Genomic DNA, 23,285 nt, shown 5'->3' with positions numbered 1-23,285 from the left:
CCATTTTAATTCTGACTCGTCATGCCTTCTATTGGGAGCAACTGTTTGCAAACTGCAATTACCATCTTGTCTGACAACTGTTGCTGAAGATTAAATGTAATATCATATACTAATCCTCTGCTTCTGTTATTGTTATCATTATTTGTTATTTCTTTGACCTGTACCGGTAGCCATGAGAAGTGTAGGGATCAATTTTAATGGTAGTGGGAGGAGGATGAGGAGCAGTACAGTATATAATAGTGGGCAAATTGTCTGAAGAATTATTATGAGATTACCAGAAGTATGCAAAGAAAAGGAGTGGCTAGAATCATTTTTGGAATGATTCACAATTTTTTTTCCATTATTATAGGAGAGGGGGGGGGGAATATTTAGGATTAAAGTTCTCAAAAGCTGATCTGCAAGAATTAGAGATCTGTTCACAAAAAATGTGTATATTGACAGCCTTAACTCTCATTTATTTTAAATATGTACAAAGACTTCATGATAGCACTTCATCTTACAGTGTATTAAGATTAGCACACCAAAATTGTATATTTGAAAATGTCAGTTATATGATGCAGAGTACTGTCAGACTAAACCTTATTTTGCAATCATCTTTGACCTTGTGTCACTTACTGCAGGGCATCGAAATCAACCTTCAGGATGCATCTGGCTGGACTGCTCTTCACATGGCATGTAATGAGGGAATCTTGGAAATAGTGGTGTGGCTACTTCAACACGGTGCCTCAGTACACATCAGGGATAAGTTAGGGCGTTCTCCCCTCAGTGTAGCCATCGAGAATGATCACCACAAGGTACAGTACAGTGCAAAGATTTGCCATTAATGTATAAATTCTAAAGTAAGGTTGGAAGTTGAGATCAAGAGAATTGTACTGTTCTTGGGAGATGTTATGTTCTTGTAATGATAACTATTATTGCAAAGATTTCCAGTGTATATTAGATTATGGAAGGGTTGCAGTGTAGGTTCTGTACTGATCTTAAACTAATGAAAATCACATATAAAAGACTGAACAGTTGTTTTTAATGAAATATATTGTTTTGTAGCAATAAGATCTAAACTGTCATTATGATCCACTGTTCATATGGAGTTGATCACTACCTCCCCTGGCAGATAATTGAGCTGCTGGTTAAAACAGGAGCACATGTAATTGAGTCTCCAGTAAGACTTGGGGATGTCCTTGTGGCAGCAGCAGCAGCAGGCAATTCAAAGAGACTCCTGACGTATCATCTGGCTGATGTTGACCTCTCTTACAGTGATCCCTGTGGCCGTTCTGCTCTACATGCTGTAAGGACTTTTTCTTTTTCTGCTTGAGAATTTTTAAGCCTAGTTTTGGTTTACTGGCCACTCATAAACTGTGTTACAAATCTTGCAGAGAATTAAATCTCTCCATGAGCTTGTACTCAAGAAACTCTAAGTGGTAGCTACTATACACTTAACACCAGCATATTACGCTGAGTAAATGAATACCGGTAGATGCAGAAATTTGTGTTCATTAGTAATCTCATAGAGGTTATCATCCTTCCCCTCTCTCTCACTACAGTACTGTATTTAGATCATAATGTTACAGAAATGGCTGGAACAAAATATTATTGATGTCATTGTTGCTGTAATATTCCTCATCTTTTTATTACTGTATATCATTTTACTACTTACCAGCTTACTAGCCATTCAAGCAATTGATCTATCAGTGTTGGTACTGTACAGGAGGTAACTGGAGTCTGGGAAACCTGTGATGTTTGATATGGTCACACTGGATAACACCCTTCTCGTGTGTGTGTGTGTGTGGGGCAAGCAAGACTTGAACCCTTGACATATTGATGAAAGTTACACACGCTACCACTGTACCACCAACACCCCAGCTTTGTGGGAATTAGCTTAAAGGATATACTGTAAAGTAAAATTTCATTATTTTCTTCATACATTAGCTTCTTTTATCAATCCACTTGTCTATTTATGTATCTATCTCAAATTTGCTCTTTATCTGGTTTGTGGAATGAAATTCTCCTTATTTTATCCTTTTCATCACAGGTCTGGCATTTTTAAAAGTTCATATTTCTCCCCTCCAGGCATGCACTGTGGGATCTGAAGAGTGTGTGCAAGTGTTGCTGGATGCTGATGTACCTACTGATGTGCGGGACCGAACTGACCTAACGGCAGTCATGTGTGCCCAGATCAACAACAACCAGCACCTGGTGGACCTTATAGCTACCCATGAGGAGAGGATTGGTGCGATTAGTCGGTAGTTTAGTATGCATTTAGTCAAGATCATAGCTTAACTTGTAGCTGTTGTTAGCTTAACTTGTAGATATTATTAGTTTAACTTGTAAATATTGTATGTACAGTGCTGTAGACTGATAGAGAATGCTTAATGCAACACATTTGTATGTTTGGGTTAAGTCCTCAGTAGTTGTCTTGTGATTTCTTATGGTAATTGGTATTGTTAGCAGTATAGTATTGGGTTTATGTGTGCACTTACTGGACAATACTTGTATTTTTATAGATACTTAAGGTGCCAAAGAGCAGTGCTTACTGAATGTACAAATATTATGAGCATATTAAAACTGTACAATATGAATTTCTACAAAATTTTACAGAAAGAATGCAATCCTTGTACATAATAGTATAAAAATTAAGTTTCTATCTAAGTTACATGTATTGGTGATGCACAGAAAGCCTTATATTTATTTCAAATTGTGAACATTGTAATGGCAGATACCGTAATTTTTTCTCTACTTTTAAGTACAGTATACAGGTAGTACAGTAAATATCAAATGTTACTTAATACTTGTATTTTTTTTAGATGCATCATGATTTTAGTAAACTGTGCTGTAGGTTATTTGAGATTATATATAATCAATGAATGGACTCTATACATAGTGTAAAAATTCATCCCTATCTTCTTCCTTTTGCGTGCTGTACTTTAACAATTTCCCTCTCAGTGTTCTGTAGTTCCTCAGCCTTTTCACTCATCAAGATGCTGTCATTCCCATGCAATATCATCTACTCTGTCTAACAGTTACTTCCTCTATTTTGGTTGTCAAGAATCTCTTAATATTCCATCATTGAATATACATACTAAACAGTCAAGCTGACAGAACATATCCCAGTTTACTTGCTGGTTGGATAGTTGGTCTGCTCTCTGTTATGCACTGTTGGAAGTACAGTATACTGGGCATGTACAGTATAGGTTCGTGAATGTACCTGAACTTGTGCTAGTGTTGCTCAAGTCTGGTCTTAAATGGGCTCACACTCAGTGTTGTCATACCATTCTCCATCAGGTTATTCCAAGAGTTCTCAATTTGTATCTTCAGCTTCAATCCAAAATTATTCACCACTTCTTCAACTTCTCCCAAGCCATGTCCTGCACTTTTAGTAGAGGAGGCCCTGCAGTGTCCGAGAGCCTCCCTCACCTGCTGTGTACTCTTTATATATATCAGAGCCTTTTTTCACAGGCCTGATATATGCATTCTCCCTATCCTTGAGGTCACAGCTCTAGGTTCATGAAGCCACAAGTCCAGAAAATTGTGTGGGCAAACTTTTTGGTGTGAGAACTGTAAATTCTCGGAGCAACCTGCCGGAGTACCGAGTGTGAGGTCTTTTAAGACTAGACTTGACCAACAGTGGCACAGGTTCAGTTACAACAGAGGGAGGCATGTGATTAGACCCAACAATTTATTTGTTTGTTATGTTTTTAGTTGTTTATCCAATTGTTTGTTTTGGTGTGTTCAAGTGATTGTCTAGGTACAGTATTCTGTTTTTCTGTTCATCTGTAAATAGTTACCATGTAATACTGGCTGAATCAGTTTTTTTTTACATTAAGTATAAGTCACATGCTTATGATCTCATTTTTTGCAATTATCGGCATCATTACTATGAGAGCCATACATCCTTGCCCCTTCATAAGGCTGACTTGTTCAGCTCTCTTTATTATTATAATGACTTATTTTGGTTGCTTATGATCATTTTGACAAAATGCATCAGGCCTGTGTATCCAAATTTTACATACCGTACTCAAATAATTTACTTAATGGCGATTGCAAGTGGTGGTCACATGAGGGAAACAGACTGGTGGTGTATGTATGATCTCCCCATTGTTCATGTTAGTCATGTTCAGGGCTATTTTAAAGCCCATTACATTGCTGTCCTTGCTTCCATGGCTTCTGTTGGTAGATTTTCCACATGTCTACCATCTTGTGTGTGAAAAAGTTCTTCATTGCATTTACTCAGCAAGACACCTTTGTGAACTTGAAGTAATGTCCTATTGTGTTTTTAGCTTCATCTATTTTTATACCATACTCAATACTTTTTAATCTTCCTCTTCTTTATAATGTATTTCATTGCCACCAACAGTGCAAAAATCCCTCTATTTTTTCCGACCTTAATAACATTCCCCATCTAAAGATAACTGTTGCATCTACCCAGTGTCTAGCCACCTGCCCACATTTCAGGCTGTCCCATATTTAGCATTCATTGCAAAGGTGACAACACAATTTAGGAAAAGATGATAGTGGTAGGTATGTACTATGTAATTATTTATCTAAAAAAAAATGAGGTGATATTCATAATAGATGGTAATTGATTTTCCATTTTCTTCCCCACACCAGGATAATGAGGGTAAACTTAACATTATTTTTTTGCTTTCATTCTTATTGCACTCTTATTTTTTATATGATGTTGCTTGTGGGTCCAATTTATCATCCCAAGATGCTGACTTTCACAGCTTTTTCATTATACATCTTTGCATTATTAATTTCTGCTAATGCTAAATACTGTACTGCATTCCCACTTACCCTTCTCAAGGTGTAGCACTTTTAACTCTCCCTGACTATTTATGTTGATCACTCACTACACTACACTAGAGGGTTTTGTTATCTTAATACAGTGTTACTTATGATAAAGTCTACTGGCTGGACCTTGAGGGCTAAGTCTGGCAATATGTAGAAGGCAGGTTAGACTAACAAGCTAGTACTGTGCTTCAAGTGAATACTTCAAATAATAGGTGCAGGTTCTTCTGGTCCTCAGCTTAACCAAACCTAACCACTAGGATTGGGGCTTATTGAGATTGGGTCCCCTTAGGACAGGAGTCCATTAGAATTGGACCCCAATCCTAATGGTGAGGTTACCTGCTGCACTTACGCTATGAAACTTGCATTAATTAGAAGTACTGTACTTTTTATAGTATGTGGTCTGTGCACTCCATCCTCTTGATTTTTATTTTATATTGTATGGTTCTGACTTTATTGTCATTTAATACATGATCCTTACTTAATACAGTTTTATGTTTTCTTAGCCCTCTGTTACTGCCACATATACTTTAGGTGTCCGATAATTTGCAGAAAATGCTTATTGAATGTTCCTACATTAATGATCAGTCATTACTGTATATGTGATGGGCTTTAGAGTACACAGCACAGCATGAGGAAGATCAAGCTTTAGTGTGTTTGTTTGCATGCTCTGTATTAAAGTATTGTTTAAGTAGTTCTTGGCACCAGTACAGTATCTGAATATTTTTGTCAGTTTGAAAGGAAAATTGAATTGGTGTGGTTGCTTTAAGATTGATGATCACATCTGAGTTTGCTTGATAATTCTTCATTTTTGATACAGTTATGTAGAAAAAAATATACTGTCACCTTTTAAAGCTTTTCTTCTGTATACTGCAATACTCGTATACTGTACATGATACTACAGTTAAGGGGGATGAGTTCTCTGCATATTCTTTTATTTTAAAGTGAAACTAGTTATTTTTGAATGAGGTGTCTTCTGTAAGTAATTTTTACCTCAAAATATTTCTCTGTATACTTGTACTGTAGTTTAAGTTAATTTGTTTTGATTTTGGTTTTAGTCCTAAGAGAACTATGAGAATCAGTGTTTGTAGTGTAGGCAGGAGGAGAGAGAATCCTTACCTTGAAGACCGATCTACTGTATGTCCCTATTTTGAAGTGTTTGGGGATGAAGACAAATGGTATTCACTGTTCACATGCATGATCTTTGGATTTATTTTTATTTTATTTTTACTTTTACTTTGTTTTATTTTTATCCTCTTCGCCACTGATCGGCTCGTTAGCCGCTTGGGCGATCGGTCATGTCTCTGTCATGCACTGTTGGCAAATACTGGGTATGCACCGGCTCCTGAATGTGCCTGAACCCGCTCCAGTGTTGGTCAAGTCTCGTCTTGAAAGAGCTTGCACTCGGTGCCGTCACAACACTCTCTGGTAGATTGTTCCAAGAGTTTACAACCATCACTCTAAAAAGTTTGCCCTCACAGTTTTCTGGACTTGCGGCTTCTTCAATCTTGAGCTGTGACCCCTTGTAATATTTATTTATTAGAGTGGGTATTTTTACTTTATTATCTCCGCCACTGATTGGTTCATTAGCCACTTGGGTTTTTGTCATATTTCCAGTTAGCTTTTTACAGGGGTCTACAGCTGTTTCTAATTTTTATAATGAAAATAGAAAAATTCAAACATTTATATTAGTCAGGAGCCATCAAACTCTCCAAATTGTTGAGTTGTCTATGATACACCATGGAGAAACTCATAAAAAATTATTGTATTTTTAAATTGGAAATTGTGAGGTCTGTACAACACTTTCCATTACTATTGCTCTGTTGGGTTGTTGTTTGTGTTTTAACAACTCAGAACCAACAGAGTCTAAGCAATAGACCGTATGAACGGGTGAGTGGCAGGATGTTGAAGAAGAGTGAAGCTTGATGCCTTGTGTTTGGTTGAGTGGGCTCAGAATATACTGGCTTATCTTGGGGTTTTAACTCGATTTCCCTAACACCTCACTGGCTCTTAAAATAATCACCAGACAAGGTTTTCAGAGCAATAATGAATTGTCCACCTGAATATTGTGTCCTGCCACTAAACTGTTGGAGTCCTTTAGCAGTGAGTGGCTCTGCTAGTGGATTACATACAGTATTATTTAAAAATTGTTGAAGATTTGGTAATTTTAGTGTTATTGGTTAAGTTTTTTCTTTGACAGTATACTGTATAGTATTGCTAGCCTGGGTCTTGAGTCAGGTACAGTATAACAGTTATCCTGTATAACACCAATATTTCAGGTAAATGGTTTACTTATATTTTATGGTTCTTATTGGTGCAAGTGCTTCATTACAGTACTTTTTATACTCAATAATACAAGACATGGAGGAAAGTAATTCATAGGGCACTGAGGAGGTGAAGTTATGGAACAGTCAGCTCTTGGGGTAACTGATGCTATGGAATTAACTGATGTTCAATAATATCACTATTTTATAATGATTAGGGAAACCATAGAAAGTATGGTAATAAAGACTTGGAAGTGATGAGGTCATGGTGAGTAGTGAAATAATGAGCTATAATGGAAGTGGTGAAGATCTGGATGGTGGAGTAATGGTGGTAAACTATTACAACAATACAGTTCTGTATCTTAGAAGTACAGAGGTTAGTGATACTATTAATGTTTCAGGGAGGAATAAGAAACTGGTTTTATATGTCGTGAGTGCAGTATAGTCAAGAGGGACTGTGTGGTCATGGGGGAAGTCAGATTATCCTTCACCATGTTTTATATTTCTGGGTGTTGCTCTCTGTGTACAGTCATGGTTTGCTCTCTCTCTGTTTAGTCTTATAGTTTATAGGGTTTGTGAATTAATTGATAGATTTATTAGTTTATGAAATTGCTTGTTCTTAAAATTATGACTTGCTAACTACTTTACTGTATTTGCTTTTAATGTTGTTTAGATTTTCTGTTCCATGTGATATTAAGCCTCACTGAAGACTAATAAGGTAAGTTCCATATGATGTTACCCCCTTGTTTAAGGCTTTGGCGAGTCCCCTGTAAAGTCAACCTTGTTAGAAAGTACGAATATCTGTATCATCACCAGTAGTTGACTTATGACTTGTGTTACAGAGGAGGTGCGTCGCAGCATGAATTACAGCGGGATGGAGTTGCCGAGGGGTAAAGATGCCGCCTGCACCATCACTGGTGGTCCTTCATCACCACATGTAGATCTGCAACACTGTGTGTAACTCTACATTACCACTTGTGTTCTCCAGCAAATCGTGTCCACAAATTACTTAATGCTAAATGGAAACATTTACACAGCATTACTGTATTCTTTCATCAGCATCTGCAGATAATTGTTTTCAAGTCCTTTGAATCTCCATTTTCACATTATATTATCAGCTTCTTGAGTCAAAATACTCATTCTTCACCAGTTAAAGTTTCACCATACTGTATTACTGTTTTGTATTTGTACCTATGGACACTTACTTTATTTTGCTTTACTGCACTTTACTCGGTTGTATTATCATTGTCCATCATCAAATTTCCCATTATTTTTATATGATACAGAACTGTATTTTGCTCAGTTTAACTTCCTGAAGTTTAAGGTGGAATACAATACTGAGCTGAATATATATTGTTCTTTAAACACAATTTCCCACAGATGAAATTGCTTTCATTTATGATAAGTGGTGACTTTCATATAATACCTATTACTTGTACACATTCTTGTCTGTCAGTCTGTTATTCTAGCTACCTTACAATGAGTTTTATTTTAGGGTTTTTTAAACTTATTTCATATGAGTGAAGGCTTGGCCTCTGTTCATTCATCATTTTACTGTACAGTATTTACATAAAAACTATATTCTCCTGTTTATGATACTGCTGAATTACTTTGGTAGTCAGGGTGACACCGTTAGTCTTAACCTTATTTAAGCACCTGTTCATTGCAGCACCTAATAATTATGTTATACAGTATTGCACAAAAGCATCTGTGCTTTTAAGATAATATGATATAAATGTAACAATTGCTATCTCAGCAAAAATAGTTAAGTCGTGACATCCTGTTCTACCAGGTGATGGAGTTATGCCAAGCCTGAAGAAAGCAAATAGCCTTGTACTTATTTGTTAATGTTACCATGTGAGTTTGCTGTATACCCTATGATGTGCACTTGTTGAACTTCATGGTAAATCATGAAAACAATTTTTAAAGAATTCTAGTTTATATACTACAGTACATACATATGTGTAGTAGAAAGATTATCCTTCTCGGTCTTGTATAAATAAAGGGCTGCCCAGTGTGGCAGACATGAGCCATGGTGTACTTGGGTAGTGGCCAAACAAATACTTAATTTCTTGCCCTGTCACAGAGCAGTTTGGCTTTCACTTAATATGCAGTCAATACATTTATGTATTGCTTCAAAACTTTATATAAGTTTTCATTGATATATACTATACTTGCTTAGCAAACAATGACAACAAGTGAGAGTGACGCTATAATCTATAAGGCAGACAGCAGTTATCAGTTAATAAACCCGACCAAGTTTGTATGGATTAGGACCAAAGTGGCCATGTTCCTTCACAGAGCCTCCAGTCATCCAAGTTAAGCTGTGTGGAGCTCAAGCACTCGCAAGACTGTTAGTGATTATTGGTAGTCAAATCATGTGTGTATTGCAAATAATGTCAAGCTAGGGCAAATCTGTATATATTTTTCAGATAAAGAAAAGTGTCATGTATATTTCATGTTAAAATACAGTAGAAGCAATAAACTTCTAACTATGATTTATAATTATAGATAAACTTGATCTGTGATCTAGATACAATACTGTAATTGGGTCACTATGTCGAGTGATTCAAATGATTTTTATTACTTCACTGTGAATGTTTGATTTTATATATATATATATATATATATATATATATATATATATATATATATATATATATATATATATATATATATATATATATATATATATATATATATATATATATATATATATATATACACACACAGTTCTGTACTGTACAGTTGTTTGTAATTAACAGTTGTGACCTTTTGTTTTAACCTTCCTTGATATACGTACAGTACAGTACAGGTATAACCAAAATTAAGAACAGTATTGTACTTATATAATTTTAAACTCGTATGTTAGCACCAAAGATTATTTTGTGAGAAGTCCTTCAACAAAGACCAACTGTTCATAATTAGGGGTCAAGGAAAGTACTGATTTAGCTACAGGTGTGAGTGATTTAGTTAGGTAGGAGTATACAGTACTAAGCTACTGTATTGTTCTTTCCGTGAATGGTTGAGGTACTGGAAAGATTTATAGTATGTAGTCATTTACAGAATTAGTTGCTGTGATCTAGCATTGAGAAAAGAACCTCCCAAAATAACCTCAATGTGAAAACAAAAGGAACCAATTACTGTAGGACAAGCTGTGTAACAAAAACTAAAGCAATATAAAAGAAAAAGTCATGAGAGAAGAGAAGCCATATACTGTATCCACAACAAAACAAGAGAAGTTGCTGATAGTCCACAAGATGAGAAGTGAAGAAGCTGAAAACCCGAAAGAGAAAACCCCCAGAAACTAAGATGAAGAAGCTCTACAAAAACAGGTGTCTCTTGTGGCCTAATGAGTAAGACAAGGTGCTGTGGTTTTAAGGTTAGTTAATTACCCTTAATATGTGGAGGAAATTGCATCATTTTTACTCTCCCAAGTACTGTACCTTAAACCTTTGTGGATGGTGATTGTAACCTCTGGTCATAACTGCAGATTTCAGGTTATGTACAGATTCACTAGTCAGATCTAGAGGAAAGTCACCATATTCACTATTATCACTATCAATATGCATGGGAGGGTTATCCTCATTTCCTGAATAAAAAATATGGTATCGATTTCCTCCTTTGAGTGGACATTGTTCGGTGACACTGATGAACACATTTCTGGGATGCCTACACTGCCTTGGGACAGTTGACAGAAATTTTCACAAAGATGATTAACTAAAGTATAGCATGAAAAGTTTAAATTGGACTCGCAAAAAATGTATTACAATAGTTGTGTTTCTGGTAACAACGGGTTATGAAATCTGTTGCAAGTTTGACAAAGTAAATGACCAAGACAGGTTACCTACTGTTAATTATCAATCCTCAAAGCATTATATAGTAGTAGAAGAGGCTGTTAAACATACGAGGTGCGATCCAAAAGTTCCCGGACTGTCCGCTTGGAGCACTAAAAGGCCATAGTACGGACTCTGGTCGCTAGATGGAGCTAAACAGCTTTGTCGTGAAACAGTATTTCTAGTAACACGGTGGTACACGCTCCCGTTTTTTATTTTGTCACGCGTGTTTTTTGTGCTTTAGTGTTAGTGGTTTTCTGCGATTTTTATGAGAAGAGATGGTAGACTTGAAGGAGCAGCGTGTGTACATCAAGTTTTGCTTCAAACTCGGCAAAACCGCGTCAGAGACCTACAAAATGCCTAAACAAGCATTTGGTGATGACGCCATGGGCAGAAGTCAGTCATTCGAGTGGTTCTCACGGTTCAAATGTGGGGAAACGTCGGTTGAGGATAACCAACGTTCTAGTTGGCCCTCAACCAGCAGAACCCCACAAAAATGTTAAAAAAGTGAATCGGGCCATCCAAGAGGACCGTCGGTGATCGATTAATGACGTTTGCAGCATCGTTGGCCTATTGTATGGTTCATGCTAAAGCATTCTCACGGAGTAACTCGGCATGAGGTGGATTGCTGCCAAATTCATGCCCTGCTTGCTCACCCACGAACAGAGACAATGCTGGCTCACTGTGTGCAGGGACATCCCTGAACTTCCTTTCCAAGGTCATCACTGGTGATGAAAGCTGGTTTTATGGATACGACCCAGAAACCAAGCAGCAGTCATCCTAATGGAAGAGTCCACATTCACTGTGACCGAAGAAAGTGAGCCAACTCGAGAGCAATGTCAAGAGCACGCTGATCTTTTTCTTCAACATGGAAGGAATTGTTCACGAGGACTTCGTTCCTGTAGGTTCGATGATTAATCAGTACTTTTACATCAAGGTCCTGAGGCGTTTGAGGGAGGATGTGAGGAGGAAACGTCTGGACAAGTGACGAGCACAGAACTGGCTGCTGCATCATGACAATGCGCCGGCCCACACCGCTCTGTCTGTACAGCAGTTTCTGGCCAAAAACAACATGGCAGTGGTCCGCCCCCTCCCCCCCCCCCCGACCTAGCCCCCTGTGACTTCTTCCCGTTTCCTAAGATGAAGATTAAGCTGAAGGGGCGACAATTTGGTGACATCGAGGAGATTCAGGCGGAATGCACGACGTGCTTTAGAACATCCCCCAAACGGAGTTCCAGAGGTGCTTCCAGCAGTGGGAAAAAGCGATGGGCGCACTGCATCAACTCTCAAGGGGACAGCAGTGATTAGAACCAAAGGTAAGTCTACATCTTTTTATCGATACAGTCCGGGAACTTTTGGATCGCACCTCATATACGTGTTGTGTATGTTGTTTTAGTAAACAATGACAGCTGTGATAGGTTCATCCTCACCTGGCATTTGGTTGTGAGAGACTTCAAGCATAATCAGCTGTTATGTTTCATAATGTACAGTAGATTGTGCTTCAGCACTACCTGTTGTCTTGTGCTCTATTTTTTCAGTAGTAAATATAAAGTCATGCTATAAAGCTATATATTATGAACATTTATATTCATAACCGACTGTCTTTTTGTTCATGCAATTCTTTTGCATTACTGTATTTATATACTTTTATCAAAATTAAAGAGCTGTTGAGCCAAAACTATTTTAATGAATTAGATTACCTTTAAATCCTGTAATGTAAATATTGTATATCACTTCTTTTTTTATCCTTCTCCCACCACTGATCGGCTCGTTAGCCGCTTGGGCGATTGATCACGTCTCTGTTACGCACTGTTGGCAAGTACTGGGCATGCACCGGCTCCTGAATGTACCTGAACCTGCTCCAGTGTTGGTCAAGTCTGGTCTTGAAAGAGCTCACACTCGGTGCCATCACAACACTTTCTGGCAGATTGTTCCAAGAGTTCACAACTCACACTCCGAAAAGTTTGCCCACATAGTTTTCTGAACCTGCGGCTTCATCAATCATGAGCTGTGACCCCTTGTGGGGCGAGCATTCGCCAGCTCCAGGTAAGGACACTCGACTGAGTAGTGCCCCTTGAGATGCTTATACACCTCAATTAGGTCGCCCCTTGCCCATCTGTAGTATAAGCTAGGCAGATTCAGGCGCCCAAGTCTCAAAGGGTAGTTGAGGTGCCGAAGTGCAGGCACCAGTCTGGTGGCCCTCCTTTGAACATTTTCAACCAGCTGACAGTCCTTAGTATATCTCGGGGGCCAGACGGGGTGACAGTACTCCAGATAGGGAAGCACTTCGCTCTTGAAGATCGTTACGAGGGACGGACCGTCTAGATAAGTGAACGACCTTCTTATAAGACCTAATAATTTATTTGCCTGATTCACATACCATTCTGCAAGCTGAGGCATCACATTGTATTATCCTGCAAACATTCTTTTGAAAACAGAGAATACTGCACATGTACTGTACAATGAGATGGCCAGAATTCCATCTCTTATGTCTTAAGATCTTTGACTCATGTCAAAATGTGACTTATAAATCCTACACCTTGAGCCTGTGGGAGTTGTTGTGAGATATATTACTGTGCGATCTTCATTACCTTCTCACAAGCTGCCTTTTCTTGTTGTTATCCAGGAAGCAACAGGAGAGGTGAGTGATAGGAGACCATGTTGTCAAGAGGTTCATGGCGATATTGCATCAGTTAGAGTGAATGGCTGGAGCTTAGAGAAAGAAATATCTGCTTCTGGCTGTCCTGAATCATTGTGCCAATAGGCTTCCTTCCTAGGGTAAGAGAAGTATTGTTAATTTTCATATGTAATCTATTTTCCATGTGGAGCAAATCAACAATCTCAATGTTCACTGCATATTTACTGGTGTTCTATTGTCTCATTGGTGGGAGACTTAACACTAATTTTCTTGTTTTCTGGAAACAAAATACAATTGCAATTCAAAGTTATGTCATACAGTTCAATACTGAAATTTCTTAAGTGTATAAAATTTGAGTGTAATACTGTAAGTGAAAGTGGATTGCAAAGGGAGAGTGGATACAACACACTGTATGTATACTAAACTATACTTTTACTTTTATCCTCTTCACCACTGATCGGCTCGTTAGCCGAGGTGATCGGTCACGTCTTTGTTACTTTTCTTTCTTTGTCCTCTTCGCAAATGTACAAATGTTGCCCCACAACATAGAACTGAGTGAATAGTTGTGGCAAAATTTAAAGGGTATCTATACTCTGATCCATCTTTTGTGTGTTCATACTCACACCATCATTTGCAAATCGGCTTGTTAGCCGCTTGGGCGATCGGTCACGACTCTTTTCCTTTATATTCTTCACCAAAAGGTCGGCTCGCTAGCCGCCCGGGCGATCGGTCACGTCTCTGTCACGCACTGTTGGCAAATACTGGGCATGCACCGGCTCCTGAATGTACCTGAACCCGCTCCAGTGTTGGTCAAGTCTTCTCTTGAAAGAGCTCACACTCGGTGCCGTCACAACACTTTCTGGTAGATTGTTCCAAGAGTTTACAACCCTCACTCCGAAAAAGTTTGCCCTCACGGTTTTCCGGACTTGCGGCTTCTTCAATCTTGAGCTGTGACCCCTTGTGGGGCGAGCGTCCGCCAGCTCCAAGTAAGGACACTCAACTGAGTAGTGCCCCCTGAGATGCTTATAAACCTCAACTAGGTCCCCCCTTGCCCGTCTGTAGTATAAGCTAGGCAAGTTCAGGCGCTCCAATCTCGCAGGGTAGCTGAGATGCCGAAGTGCAGGCACCAGCTTGGTGGCCCTCCTTTGAACATTTTCAACCAACTGACAGTCCCTAGCATATCTCGGGGACCAGATGGGGTGACAGTACTCCAGATGGGGAAGCACTTCACTCCTGAAGATCGTCACGAGGGACGGACCGTCAAGATATCTGAACGACCTTCTTATAAGACCCAATAATTTATTTGCCTGATTTACCTTCTTCTCTGTGGCCCGAGAACTTCAGCTCATTGTCAACATACACACCTAGGTCCTTCTCACACACAGTCTCAACTAGTACATTTTCTTCATCCCGTTGGGACATATGGTACGCCTCCTTACCGTTGGTACGCCCCAGGTGCATCCTCTTACACTTCGTGACATTGAATCTCAGCAGCCATTCCTTCGACCATTCCTGGAGCCCACAGAGGTCCTTCTGCAGCTCTTCACAGTCCGCTTGGTTCTTAATTTCCCGAAATAACTTGGCGTCATCGGCAAACATTTGTATGGAGGAGTGTACAACGTCAGGCATATCATTTATGAAACAAACACAAGGAGGTAGCATGGCCGGTTGGGTGAACTGGGAGCAGAGTTGTAAAGTACCAAAGTAAATTAACTTGAGTACAGTAAATCCCTGCTATTCACAGGGATTAGGTTCGAAGGAATGGCACGAATTAGCAAAAACACAAATAGCAACTTATACTACCTTAGTGCACTACTGTATACCTATACTGTGTATGAGAAACTTAAGTCGCCATTACAGGTACTACTACTCTCCTTCGTATGTGTAAGTTTGGAGCTTGATGAAGTGTACTGTACAATAGAATGAAATCTGGTTACTGAAACATAGGAAGATCATCAGGATCAATGTTGGAAGAGGGTGATGCAGTGGTGGTTGGTGGGGAGGTGGGTGGTGGAGCTGCGGCATCAGCTGATCGAGTAGGTGGATGTGATTGGTAGTTGTTTCCTCTTGGTTTTGAGGTCTGTAAACATTTCACTCCACTAGCATCACTAGCATAGACACTAGGTAGTCTTTTAGGGGCCATTTCACACAGTAACACTAAAGTTTTGAGTACAACACAAGAGCTGTTGCATCGCAGGCAATGGTTGAATGCAAACAAGGGGAGAGGAGACGTTGGGGTTGCATGGGGGAGAGGCTTGTAAGTTTGCCACCAGCTGCTTACCGTAAATAGTCAAAATTGTGAATCACAAACCCGCGAATAGCATGGGTTTACTGTAAAAAATTTTGGTATTTAATTTTTAAAAAGTACTCAAAATTTTCAGTACTTATGTTTTTACTTAAGTATGGTACAGGGTATTCTAATACTTTTACTCCAACACAATTGAAAAAACAAAAACCGCTAATTCATTACATGCCCGAACAATAGAGTTTTAAATGTCCAATCACGGGACACAAGACAAACTTGGAAGCTAACAAATCACAAGCGTTTCTTCATGTATGCTGCTGCTTGTGAGTGTCCTGTTTAGTCATGCTGGCCTTATATTTAGGCCTAGAGGATCCCGATTGGACAGCCATATTTTTGAGAATCGGTTATTGATTAATCTCAAAAGAAAGATTTGCAAATAAACATGTGTAATGCTGTGTGTCTTTAATTTTTATCTTAGTTAACTATTTTGTTTTTAATTTACTGGATTTTTTTTTTATTTGAGGCAATTAATAATTTTGTTACTTTTAGTTCTTGAGTACAGAGTACTGTACTTTTTTACTTCTACTTGGTACATTGAACTTCGGATACTTTTACTTCTACTTGAGTAGCATTTTATCAATGTAACAATACTTTTACTTAAGTCACAAAGTCCTGTACTTTTTACAACTCTAACTGGGACTGCCCAGGAATTGTGAACCACTGACCCCTGGAGCAGGAAAGGATTGCTGTATCCACTCAACCGCAAGGCTCCAGTGTAATATATAGAGAACATTTATTCTAGAACCCATTTCTGAATTTGGAGGGTCAAGGGTAAGATACCATAAAAATAATGGGATTTTTCCATTAAATCTGACTACCGGTATTCAGTTGAAATTTTCCTTCAAGAATTAGGGTAGATAAATAGATAGATAGATATTTATTCAGTAAAATAGTCATGTAAGCTTACATTGATTCAGCATTGATATAAACAATGCAGGGTAGAAGTGAGGGCAGTGAGAGTAAGCTAGAAGACTTTGATGGAGATAGTGGTGTGTATGTGAGAAACAAGAGTGTGTGTGTGTGTGTACTGTATGTGGGTTTATATTTATGGGAGCAGGTGTGTGTTTACATTAGAGCGCCTGCAAAACTGCCTAGCTTATACTACAGATGAGCAAGGGGTGACCTAATTGAGGTGTATAAACATCTCAGAGGGCATTACTCAGTCGATTGTCCATACCTCGAGCTGGCAGACTCTCACCCCACAAGGTGTCACAGCTTATGGTTGAAGAAGCCACAAGTCCAGAAAACTGTGAGGGCTAACTTTTTTTGAATGAGAATATTGAACTCTTGAAACAACCTGCCAGAGAGTGTTGTGGCGGCATTGAGTGTGAGCTGTTTCAAGACCAGACTTGACCAACACTGGAGCAGGTTCAGATACATTCAGGGGCCAGTGCATGCCCAGTACTTGCCAACAGTGCATAACAGAGAAGTGACCGATCGCCCGACTAGCTAATCAGTGGCAAAGAGGATGAAAGTAAAAGTATATAAGAGGGACAGGTGTGTGTTTACATATAAGAGGACAGGTGTGTGTTTACATGCAAGAGGGACAGGTGTGTGTTTACATATATGAGAGATAGGTGTGTGTTTTTACATATATCAGACAGGTGTGTGTTTACATATGAGGGACAGATATGTGTTTACATATATGAGAAATAGGTGTGTGTTTACATATACGTGGGACAGGTGTGTTTATTTATAGGAGGACAGTTGTGTGTGTTTACATATGTGAGGGACAGGTGTGTGTTTATATGCAAGGGACAGGTATGTGTAACTGAAAAAGCTAAGTTTGGGTGTTTATCTTCTTTGCTACTTTTCAGCTTACTTATCAGTCAGGAGGTCATTCAGTTTTATGCTACACACTGATGGAAAGAACTAGGCAATGGCATATACCGGGTCTTGGTAGATGGATATTTATTCAGTAAAATTTTCATACAAGTTTTCATTGTTAGGTTAGGTTTATAGACAATGCAGGTATACAATGAAATAATATGCATAGTGCAAGTATGCAAACAATGATAAACAGCAAGACGATTCGACGAAGGATAGGCAACAAAACTTACACTTATTTCCAGTACTTCAGATTCCTTCAATGTTGGTCAGGTCTAGACTTAAAGGAACTCACACTTGGTGCTGACCACACTTAAACCAACATATGTATGTAGATGTGAAACAGCAGGTGTGAATATTAATGATGAACACATATGCATTTTACATGCAACAGAGACAGGTGTCTATTTCTTCATTTTGGAGAGATAGAGAGAACCTCCCTGTAATGTGGAAAAATTGGAATAGCAAATTGTTACTGTGGTCCTTCGTCTTCACTTGTTGGAGGTACAACATAAGCTTAATGATTATAAATTAGACAGACCAGGAAAATACATTGCACAAAGAGCAGGTTATTGTTGCTGGCAATGCAAGAAGGAAAAAATCCAATTTGAAAATGCATCATCCAGCAGCTGTTGTTTCTCAGGTGTGATAAGGCAGATGGAGGTTCAGCCACATTCTTGAAGACATGCTCATAATGATCCCTATAAATATAGTGATTAAACTCGCAGGGTATTTATTGTACTTAACCCTTTATTTAGTTAAAGAATCCCTTGAGCAGTGAATGAACCCTTTGTGAGTGTGTGTGTGTGTGTCGTTGCATGTTGTGGTTACCAGAGTTGTAAAAAATACATAACTTTGTTACTTAAGTTAAAGTATTATTACATTGGCAAAATGTTACTCAAGTAAAAGTAAAAGTATCCAAAGTTTAATGTACTCAAGTTGAAGTAAAAAAAGTATCTCATTCATAAAGTACTCAAGTACTGAAAGTAAAAAATAACTAAATTTATAATCATCTCTAATATTAAAATCATAGTAAATTATTAAAAACTAGTTAACTAAAAATAAAACTAAAAGACACTAAGCATTATACATGTTTATTTGCAAATCTTTCTATTGAGATTAATCAAAAGTAACTGATTTTCAAAATTGTGGTTGTTCCAATCGGGATCTTTTAGGCCTAATTATAAGCCCAGCATGACTAAACAGACGGTCACAAGCACCAAACATGATTTGCTAGCTTCCAAGTTTGTACTCGAGTAAATTAACTTTGTTACTTTTCAACTCCGCTATTAAGACAATTATAAAAATTCCAACATTTCGACCACAGATCCTTAATCACTGTGTCGAGGACGACATGTACCGAGATTTTGAGCAAAATTAATTCCTCCCCCCTCCCCCCGTTTTTTTGCGGGGTCGAAAAAATTAATTTTGTTCAAAATCTCAGTATAGGTCGTCCTCGACACGGTGATCAAGGGTCTGTGGAAAAAAAGTTTAAATTCTGATGATTAAGTGCCCTTTTATCAATAAGCATAATAATTAATTATCAAATCTTCATAATCTAGAGTACTATGCAAACAGTGAATTGGTATTTAGATACAGTATTTCTTAATGTATACCTGCACTGTGTACATTGTTGCACATTTTCATTATCTATATACATGTTGAATCAGTGTAAACTTGTACGGCGATATTACTGAAAACTAATTTATTAATTTATATATCTCTGTGTTTGTATAAAGTTCTAGAGAAGTAATTCCGTATCATTTATAAGGGTATTGCAGGGGTCACTCGTTAGTCATTTGTGCGTGCGTGCGTGCGTGCATGAGTGTATGTGTGTAATCCTCCACTTGTGCAACATCTGCAATCGACTATGTTGTATCCACATTGACCTCTCGAGCCACCTCAAGAGCTCACCAGCGAAGGTTGCATCACTAATAACTCATATCATTTTGTCATCGCTGGATGATCGTCTTATTCGATTCCAACTGACAGCAAACAAGTTGTACAGTAATGTGTGTGCCATTATATCATTTATTGTCGAATTGAGTCATGATGTGTCGATATTTGCGTGATAGTACAGATGTTCCTCATTATGTTCCAAGCCTTGATATCATCTTTAAGAACTTGTATAAGAGGGTACAATACAGTACATAAGGCACGAACAGGTCAGTAACAAGTATAAATTACAATGCAACACCAGTGTAAGCCATCAAAAGTGATATAGGTAGTCTCTGTCGTCGTCTTTCATGTACTGGCGAGAAATAATTGGTACATTGTGATTTATACTGCACTTAAAATATAAATGTGTCAGTTATTTCTCGCCATCCTATATGTATCAATATCGGCAGACTATCATAAAGATCTACTGTACTGTGTTCATACTCCACAACTGGAAGATTGATTGTCATTATTTTATTGTTGTCTGGTGTACAGACCAACAGAGAGTACAATACAGTACATGAATTAAGTTGTTGAAGTGTAGACGGTCATGCACAGAGAGATCAACAAATCACTGTGAACATGAGCAAACACATGACCACCTCCAGACCGGCGGTGAAAAGGCCAACGGCAGAGTTTTGACAAGGAAAAACGGGCTTAATTATTCGATGAGCCTCTAGACTTTTATCCTGTCCTAACATTTACAATAGTTACTTATAAATAACCGTAGTAACACACATTTATATAACACTATTCTAACATACATTTAACATTTAACATTATTTTAACACTGCATATAACACTATCCATCCTACGATAATGAACACTTGAGTGTCATATGCGTTCAACAAGTACTATAATTCCAAATGTAAGCTTCAGGGTTTTTTTTCTTCATAGTTTCGTTGTTATTTCAATCTGTACAGAGCAACAGGATTTTACCACAAGGCGGGAGTTGCTTAACGCCTTCATTATCTTCCTGATGCATGATAAATACTGATAACCTTAACAACAGACACACACCATAATGATAAAACTATCCTCGAACTCGGGTTTGTTAGACAGTAATGTAATTGTGAAAAATGCGTGTTAACTGCCTTGAGTCCAATTGTGTGTTAAACCTGTTATTAAACTAGTTCCCTGGTGTCATGCAGATAGACGACAGGTGTTTCTGTGTCAATACAACCTAAATCTTGACTGTGTGTTTATGCCATTTTCTCCTGACATTCATTGTTATGCAATTTACCCTGTTTGGCTAGTAAGATTTTCCCTGCCCTCCAGTTATGTTACCGGACATGATTTTTTCCTTGCCCGCGTGGTAAAACTGGGTAATTTACCAGATGACGGCGCTGGTCGCAGATTTTTTTCTCGTACTTCATTTCAGGAGTGATTTTCATTATCATTTAAATTAAAGTTATAAGCTTACCGACGGATATCAAAGTAAGCTGAAAGGTGTGTACTTTGAGGTGTCGCTTTAGAGAAATACTGTAACTACTTTACTCTCGTGACCATAACACATACAGTACAGTCTCTTTGATTAATAAGAGTGAAATGATTTGTAACGCTGTTGAATGTGGGCTGAGTGGACCTATGTGACTCGGTGAGTGGTGCTTCCTCGTAGGTGCACGCAGTACAAGGCACTATATCACATGAAGGACGCCGCCCTCTTCTCGTGTCACTTCTTGCTGAATTCTTAAGATGAGCTCTTACCAACAACAAACATCATGGCGTAAAACATTTATTGTAGATTTATTTTGCTGTTATTATTTCGTTTTAACACCTAAGGTTTTGCGTGAATTCTAGATTAGCAAATACACTAAATCATCATCAATGTTTAAAAATTATGAGGAACACATATCATTGGGTATATGACACTATAATATGTTAAGTAAATATATACGTTATCCCCAGAATATATATCGTAGACGTAAATAGAATCACCGAGATTTACCGAGGTAGCGCACACCCCAAACAGGAAAACTTTTGGCGCCATAATTACTGTATGTGCTGCCAAACGTATACTATTAGTTAAAGAATTGTTCTCATGACTAGGAATCCGGCCCAGAATTAACCACAATTTAATAGCTCTTCATTATACACTTCCCTTTACTAAACAATTGTTACTTCATCAGCTTAGGTCGTCATAGAAGCCTTGTTAGGATGGATCTGAATACAGTAGAATCGTCTTTTTAATGCGTATAAGTGAAGGTAACGTGTTAAGCGGTGTTTGTACTTTTGAAATATATCTGGATATTCAAGTCTGAACGCTTAAGAAATGCATTTAGATTTTCCTTATAGAGAGTGATTTCTTAAGAGCATAGTGTTTTAGTATTCTTGTGGATCGCTACTGTTTGAGAGCGTGTGTGTGTGTGTGTTTGAATAACTAGCAACTGTACAGTACATGCATTAAACTGAACATTCCCATCCTCGTGTATGTATACTTCTTGAAGAAAATTTAATGAATTATATCAAAATGCAGCATATATGATTACTTTTAACACTACTATTAGTAATCAGAACGAAAATGACTGAAACAGATGCTGGTATTTCCCGTCCCGATCTCATTCTTGGTAAAAAAAAAAAAACAAGGGTTTTCCTCAAATTTTCGTCAGCATCAGTGTTTGTCTGTTTTTCTCTAACGGAAATATAATAATTATGATAAATTAAATGTGATGTAACGTTTAGGTCAATTTATGACTTGCTTTTAAAAGACACGTTTTGATTTTCTACACACACAAATATGGCGTCGAAATTACTCAGAAACTACTATAACCAGATTGTGCGTGGATGGAAGAGGGTGAAAGAGGAAGAAGAGAAAGAGTAGGACAGCAATAGAAATATGAACAGACCCTTTACACTGCAACACACTCACATGTTACCTTTACGAAACCAATAACAAAGACCAACTTAAGTCTCATGTCGATCTAAACGTCACTGCCACGTTATATGATGGTGTAAATGTTATTCGAGTCACCAGGAAAATTTTGTTTAGGAGGGAGGATTAATGATCATACAAGACCTACTATCATGTATGAAGAATCTGATTATTTTGGTCCCTTGTGTGTGTATGGCCAATCCCTCTACCTTGACCCGATCTTTGCTGCTTATCTCATAGTGTCTTGGCCATTCTCTAAGAACTATTCAACCTTGAAGAACAAAACACGTATATACACATACAAACTGAATGTGTGTTGAGCCGCTGTAACTAGTGTGTGCTTTTTGTGAGTGATTAATATTGTTAGTTATTATGACGAGTTATTAATTATGATTAATTTGAGAAGGAAGGGAATAGTGAATTAGAGAGGGAGGGAAGGAAGGAAAGGAGGAGGTCGAAAGGGGGAAAGGAAGAAGTAGAAAGGGAGGGAAGGAAGGAAAAGAAGAAGTAGAGAGGGAGGAAAGGAAGAAGTAAAGAAGGAGGGAAGGAAGGAAAGAAGGAGATAGAGAAGGAAGTAGAGAGGGAAGGAAAGGAGGAGATAGAGAAGGAGGGAAGGAAGGAAATGAAGAAGTAGAGAGAGAGGAAAGGAAGAAAAGGGGGAGACAGGGAAAGAAGGGAAGGAACAAGTAGAGAGGGAGGAAAGGAAGAAGTAAAGAGGGAGAGAATGAAGGAAAGGAGATTGAGAAGGAGAGAAGGAAGAAGTAGAGAGGGAGGAAAGTCGTCTTGGTTCTTTAATTATGGCGATTTCTTGTAAATTACC

The 23,285-nt window shown here is 38.2% G+C and overlaps 1 protein-coding gene across 8 annotated transcripts in view; it reads left to right on the top strand.

Moving 5' to 3' along the window:
* Positions 1-9,106, top strand: part of LOC121858705 (L-asparaginase 1-like) — a 37,983-nt gene extending 28,877 nt beyond the window's left edge. For 7 of the 8 annotated variants that reach the window (XM_042355296.1, XM_042355302.1, XM_042355297.1 and 4 more), the window contains 4 exons: positions 621-794; positions 1,112-1,285; positions 2,068-2,227; positions 7,892-9,106. In XM_042355296.1, the coding sequence (XP_042211230.1) occupies positions 621-794; positions 1,112-1,285; positions 2,068-2,227; positions 7,892-8,010 (627 nt within the window). In that variant the 3' untranslated portion in view covers positions 8,011-9,106. Of the gene's footprint in view, positions 1-620; positions 795-1,111; positions 1,286-2,067; positions 2,228-4,605; positions 4,616-7,891 lie in introns of all 8 variants that reach the window. The other variant, XM_042355298.1, reaches the window with a different exon arrangement.
* The last annotated feature ends 14,179 nt before the right edge of the window (positions 9,107-23,285 follow it).

Source organism: Homarus americanus, unplaced genomic scaffold (genome assembly GCF_018991925.1).
Source record: "Homarus americanus isolate GMGI-L3 unplaced genomic scaffold, GMGI_Hamer_2.0 scaffold74, whole genome shotgun sequence".
Taxonomy (NCBI): domain Eukaryota; kingdom Metazoa; phylum Arthropoda; class Malacostraca; order Decapoda; family Nephropidae; genus Homarus; species Homarus americanus.
The sequence above is the reverse complement of the archived record's forward strand: the minus strand, read 5'-3'. Positions and strand labels throughout refer to the sequence as shown.